The sequence below is a fragment of the Alligator sinensis genome, unplaced genomic scaffold (genome assembly GCF_000455745.1).
Source record: "Alligator sinensis unplaced genomic scaffold, ASM45574v1 scaffold1800_1, whole genome shotgun sequence".
NCBI lineage: Eukaryota > Metazoa > Chordata > Crocodylia > Alligatoridae > Alligator > Alligator sinensis.
In genome coordinates this window covers 413744-419783 of record NW_005843058.1, presented here as the reverse complement: position 1 = coordinate 419783, position 6040 = coordinate 413744, and the positions used below count along the sequence as shown (strand labels likewise).

At 48.5% G+C, this 6040-nt stretch overlaps 1 protein-coding gene across 2 annotated transcripts in view; it reads left to right on the top strand.

Annotated features, from left to right (window-relative positions):
* Window positions 1–7: 7 nt before the first annotated feature.
* Window positions 8–6040, top strand: part of USP5 (ubiquitin specific peptidase 5) — a 24595-nt gene continuing 18562 nt past the window's right edge. For both annotated transcript variants that reach the window (XM_014526483.1, XM_006037051.2), the window contains exons 1-7: window positions 8–130; window positions 457–523; window positions 3353–3486; window positions 3829–3974; window positions 4355–4539; window positions 5100–5194; window positions 5739–5932. In XM_014526483.1, coding sequence (XP_014381969.1) covers window positions 32–130; window positions 457–523; window positions 3353–3486; window positions 3829–3974; window positions 4355–4539; window positions 5100–5194; window positions 5739–5932 — 920 coding nt within the window. In that variant the 5' untranslated portion in view covers window positions 8–31. The remainder of the gene's footprint in view (window positions 131–456; window positions 524–3352; window positions 3487–3828; window positions 3975–4354; window positions 4540–5099; window positions 5195–5738; window positions 5933–6040) is intronic.

The window sequence follows — 6040 nt, the reverse complement described above, 5'->3', positions numbered from 1 at the left end:
CCAGGAGTCTGACGGGGGTCTGTATATTTGCATGAACACGTTCCTCGGCTTTGGGAAGCAATACGTGGAGAAACACTATCAGAAGACAGGCCAGCGAGTATATCTGCACCTCAAGAGAACGCGCAAACTGGTAAGAAGGGAACAGTGGGTACTAAAAAACACGTCCCCCAACCTGCTCTGAGGCTGAAAGGAGAGAGCCATCTCTGCATTCATTCACACCTGGGTTCCCCATCCCCCACATCGTAAACATAAGCTGTTGTTTCTCCTCATGGGACCCTAATCCTACATTTCTGTTTCATCTGAGTCATTGTATTGGCAGCCTGCACTCTTTTTCTGTTGTCACTCTTCCTGCAGTCTCTAGTCCAGTTCCACAGTGGCTTAGCTCCTGGGCTTTGGGCTTCTCTTGGAGCGCTTGGTCATTTAACTTTGTTTCCTTCTTTCTCATTTTTGAAACAGAAAGAAGAAGATGCCAACTCTACTGCTGGTGACCCTCCAAGGAAAAAGCCCACCCGTCTGGCTATTGGTAAGAAAACAGCTCTTTGTACCGTAGTACTAGATCAGGCTAATTCCACTGCTGTACTAGGTCAGTCTTCTGGAGCTGTCTAGCCAAGTACCTTCTGTTGCCTTTCCTGTTACCTCTGTTGGTTCAAGTCAGTCATGTCCTTCAATGTTGTGCCCATCTGTCTGGGAGTAACCAGGAAGGACAGCTGTTTCAAATTCTACTTCTTCTCTCTATTCAGATTTGCATAAGTTCTCTGCTGACAGGTAGATTTTTGCATTCTCTGTAAAATCCACAAATGAACAATGATAGGCAAGCTCCACATTGAATTTTTCTGGCTAAAATGTTCTTTACGAGTTGAGGAGCCTGGGACTTGAAAAAGTCTAAATGCTGAAACATAAAAATGAGCTGCGTTTGAATGACAGAACTGTGTATTGCTATGTTTGCATTTGCTATGGAACAGCTAGACATTTATGCACAGTGTGGAAAGAACTTTGCATATAGTACTCCTACCAAGACAACAGTCAAAATGCTGCTTGTTTAAAATGGGATTGAAACAGAGCCTCTTGCACCACAGTGCAGACATGTGATGCTGAAGTTACTCCTTGGTCTTATAACATAGACCACTCACTCGAGTGAAATGCATAACAGTACTGAACTTATTTTCCTTGTCCCTTAAACATTCCTTTTTATGTAGTGGAAGGTAGGACCTGAGTAAAGGTATATTTATGTCAGGAGTGATTTCTTTGGATGAGAGGATGGCTCTTAGAGGTGTTAGGCAGTCAGGCTGTTTTCAGCTGGTGGTCTTTTCTGGAGCCACTGCTAGGAGCAACGTCTTGAGAGTCAAAGCAAGTCTTTGTAGACAACATTAGTTTTTGATGTTCCAACCGCACAGAATGAACCATTTTGTTGAGAGAAGAGTCCAACAGGCCTGGTTTATCTGCTTTTCCCTTAATAAAGGAAATTAATTTACAAAAAATTGTCAGGGAGTTAGGGTGATTGGGGAACGGGGGGGTGAAATGTCGTCTTCTCCCTGTGACCATTTAAAATAAGAGACCTCAAACACAAGAGAACCAAGAAATGCCAAAGTAATGTGACATTTCTTTCACAACACACTCTTACTGACTTAACAACCCTCCAGAAGCAGAGTTATGTGGAACTCACAGAATTGGGTCGTGTGTTCTTCCCATAGCAGACATCACCAGTTTGTATTCAGCCTATGCTGCAAAGTTATCCACAAAGCCCTCATGTCTGCTGACATTTCAAGAGGCAGAGAGAAGTTTGTGCAAGAAGTCATTCAAGCTGCATTTCTTGTTTTGGCTAAGTAGCTTGACCTTTTTCTTCCAACGAGAATATTCTAGTGGGTACTGTCCTCTCTGGCTTTCCAGTGTTTGAGGCTCTGGCATCTCCCTTTCTGGAAAAGAAAGGCAACGGAGGCAAAGTGTTTTGGAAGGGATGGTGCAGTGACTGAGATGCCGTCTCTTACATTTCAGAGGATTTCTTTCTGCATTCTCATCTACATCCAGTCATCTTCATGTGCAAGAGATGCTCCTTTGGGGTCCTGTTCTAGCTGTTAGCACTCTAGACCAGGGTTGTCAACTGGGGGTACCCGGGAAGGCCCCAGGGGGTACGTGGCAGCATGGGGGTTGCTGACTGCCAGCTGGACGGAAAGCCAGCAGTGCGGAGAAGCAGGGGTAGCTGGGAAGCGGGGGGCAGGACCACTGCCGCCATCCCTCAGTCTGTGGCACTGCGCACCACTTACCTGTGCCCAAGTATCTCTGCTTGTTGGCACTGCCGGCTTTGTGTGCGGCCAGCTCTCAGCGCCTCCTCCTCGTGCAGTGGTGGTGCAGGGAGCTCGCATGTGGTGGCCGCTCCCACCGCCATCTATACATTCAGCGCTGCCAGGGGGGAGGGGGTGTTGACAGCCAGCCGCACACAAAGCCGGTAGCACGGAGAAGCAGGGATACATGGGCGCAGGAAAGCGGCACCCGGCGGTGGCAGAGAGTGATGGATGGCAGCGGCAGTCCCACCCCCGCGTTGCCGATTCACAGGTACCCCTGCTTCTCCGTGCCACTGGCTTTGCGTCTGGGTGGCCATCAGCAAATTGCCCCATGCTCCCCAGCCAGCTGGCTGCGAAGTGTATAGATGGCGGTGGCAGCCAAATGCAAGCTCCCCACGCTGCTGGATTTGCGTCCAGCTGTCTGTCAGCAGCCCCTCCTCTGCTCCCTGGCCAGCTGTCAGCACTCCCCACCCTTGCTCTGTGTCCAGAAGGGGTACCCTACTTAAAAAAGGTTGAAAACCCCTGCTCTACACTCAAGAGGTTAATGTTAATCACAGTACTTACAGTGCCTTATGTTATATTTGTGTTGTCCAGCTTCTTTCTAAGTGGCTGGGGGCCAAAGGCCTCACATGCCATGTTAGTGGAGGCTGCATGCCCACAGGTTCCTCCAGGGCAAGCCACACTCCTAGCTACACACACCACCACCACATGCCTGCACAGTCCAAGACTTGCCTTCATCTCCCCTGCCTGTGCCATTATAGCTGTGCTATCATGCCCTGCCCCTGGGATAGGGGCAGGCAGCAAATGGTGGAGGAGGCAGTAGGGTGGGGATCACTGAGACTCCAGCTGCTATTGCAACCAGAGCCCTGAGGGGAGTGGTGGATGGGCAGGTGCCTGTGGGCTGCAACTTAACCCTTCCTAGACTAGGTGCAGCCCATGAGTCACCAGATGGACAGTCCTGTTTTATACGGTATCCAAGGCTGCAGTCTTGCCCCATGTAACCTAGCTGAATGAGTTTCAGAAATATAGATGCTTCAATTTAGTGCTTGTTCTCTAACTTCCTCCTTCCATAGGTGTTGAAGGTGGCTTTGACATCCCAGAGGAGAAGTTTGAATATGATGAAGATGTAAAAATAGTAATTTTCCCAGAGCACCTGGATATCCCCCGAGATGGCCTAGAAGGACTACCTGATATGGTCAGAGACAGGGTATGGTTTGTTTTAGTTTTTTTCCTCTTGCCCCCTTTTCTTTCTGCAGGAAACACATTACTCTGTGGATAAACCCTACAATTTTCTAAATGAAGTCCAGTAAAGTTGTAATAGAGGCTCAACACTGGAGTAGGTAAGAGAATGAGCAGGCTGGAATAAACTGTCTTTTCTTTTTCCGGATTCATACAGAGCCTTATATAGTCAGGTCAATGACTGGGGTCCTTAGGTGGCAGTAATGCAAATAACAAGCAGAACCATGTGGCGAACCTATATCTGGCATAGTTAGAGTATTGGGGGATGAGAGCTTACAGCTCCCCTTCACTCCTTTTTCCCCAATTCCAGATCGCAAGTGCTGTTGAAGCTATCCTGACAGCAGATTCCGCCTCACGGAAGCAGGAGGTGCAGGCTTGGGATGGGGAGGTCCGTCGCATCTCTAAACATGCTTTCTCCTTGCACCAGCTACAGAATGACATCCGCATTCCTCCATGGTGAGTCTAGCCTGAAGTTGTGTTGTATCACTGCATATCCTACACAGTCTGCGCAACATACCATCCTTTCCTAGCATGGCAGTGGTAGAGTTCCTCTATCAGTGAATGGGATTTCTTTTGTAGGGCCTCCTCCCATGCCCCTTCCTGATTTGGAATGTGACTTGTGGATCAAGCTATTAAGTTCTTAAACTTCGAGGGAAGGGGGTTAACTTCAACTGAGTGCTGCCATAAAAAGTTGCCAACCTCCTGGAGTAGCAGAGGAATGGGGATCCCAGCAGCATTTCTTTGTGGCATTGTGATTGGGCAGTAGGGGAGAGAGCCTGGGGAATAGGGAGTTAAAGGTATCTAATAGCTCCCTTTCTTGCTTCCCCTGTTGGCAGTGGCTGGAAGTGCAGCAAGTGCGACATGCGTGAGAACTTGTGGCTTAACATGACTGATGGAGCCATCCTTTGTGGCCGGCGATACTTTGATGGCAGTGGTGGCAACAATCATGCAGTCGAGCATTATCGAGAGACTGGCTACCCACTGGCTGTGAAACTGGGAACCATCACCCCTGATGGTGCTGGTAAGAAGCTAGTCTTGTGTTAAAAACCAGGCACTGTTCTTCCCTGAGAAAGCAAGTGGGGGAGGGTCTTGGGTGTTACACTATTATTCTTAATGCTGTAACCAAGGTATATAATGAACAGTTAACAACACCACCTCATGGGCTTTCCCTAGTCTGAGCCACTTCTGGAGGGTTTGAGGAACAAACTGCTCCTGCCCCCCTTGGAATCTGAGGGGCATTGGATTGGCTGACTGGATTTTTTTTCCTCTTCGGTTTAGAATTTGATATTCATTGCTTCAAAGGAATTTTGTCAGAGACCTAGAACAGATCAGTGGGGGCTTTGTACCTTGCTCCAGTGCCCTTCTTCTTTGCCCTAGAGAATTTTCTTTACTTACGAGTCCATGATGCTGCTGTCCTGAGGAAGAAAGAATAGGAACCTCACTGCTTGATAATTTGTTTATCAAACCTTTAAGCTCTGAGCATTGTTGCCCACCACACAGTAGCCTGCAGCTGGAGGGAAGTGGTTTTTAGACCTAGACAAGAGTAAGCCTTTTCCCTCCCCATCTACGTGTTCCTCACAGATGTCTACTCCTATGATGAGGATGACATGGTGCTGGATCCCAACCTGGCAGAGCACCTGGCTCACTTTGGGATTGACATGCTCAAGATGCAGAAGGTGAGGAGGAGGTCCCCTGATGATGTATTTTGAGATGCCGTAGCTGAACCCAAGCCTCTTGCATCCCTCACCCTGGTCAGGATGACAGTCCAGTTGCTGTGCAGTGTAGCCATCATTGGCTAGTCAGCCCCTGCCCTCCCATTAGGCTGAAGGCAGCCATGTATTCCTCTCATGTATCCCTATGTCCTCCATGTACTGCACTGGCTACTGCAATAGCAGCAGTGTGGGGCTGCTGTTATGACCCCTGGGGCTTCTATTTCCATAATGAGAGCAGTGGTTCTTCTCAGCTTTTCGCTTTGTGCAGTGGTTCCCACAGTTAAGTACCAGACTACGGGGAAATGATTCCCTAGCTTTTTTTTCTTGGCTTTAACTCGCCCCATTTCTCTTAATTACTTTCTCCTACTCTACTGAGCGAGATCCTCTCTCCTCAAGGTGTGTGTCCTTGTGACATTTGTAGCCTTTACAATCTTTTTCTAGAACTTGACTGTTCTGGCTCCTGAAATATGTCTGTGAGTTCTTCCTCTTCCATCTCGTCTGTCCACAGACAGACAAGACAATGACAGAACTGGAAATTGACATGAACCAGCGCATTGGGGAGTGGGAGCTGATCCAGGAGTCTGGAGTGCAGCTCAAACCTCTCTATGGCCCTGGTTACACTGGCATCCGCAACCTGGGCAACAGTTGCTACCTCAATTCCGTGATGCAGGTGCTGTTCAGTATCTCTGACTTCCAGAGAAAGTAAGTGAGCTGAGGCCTATTCTCTCTCATTTCTGACAGCTGCAAGGCAGGCGTGGGTAGGGGGAGATCAAGACTCAGTGGCCCAATTGTCCAAACTCTGCTGTAGGG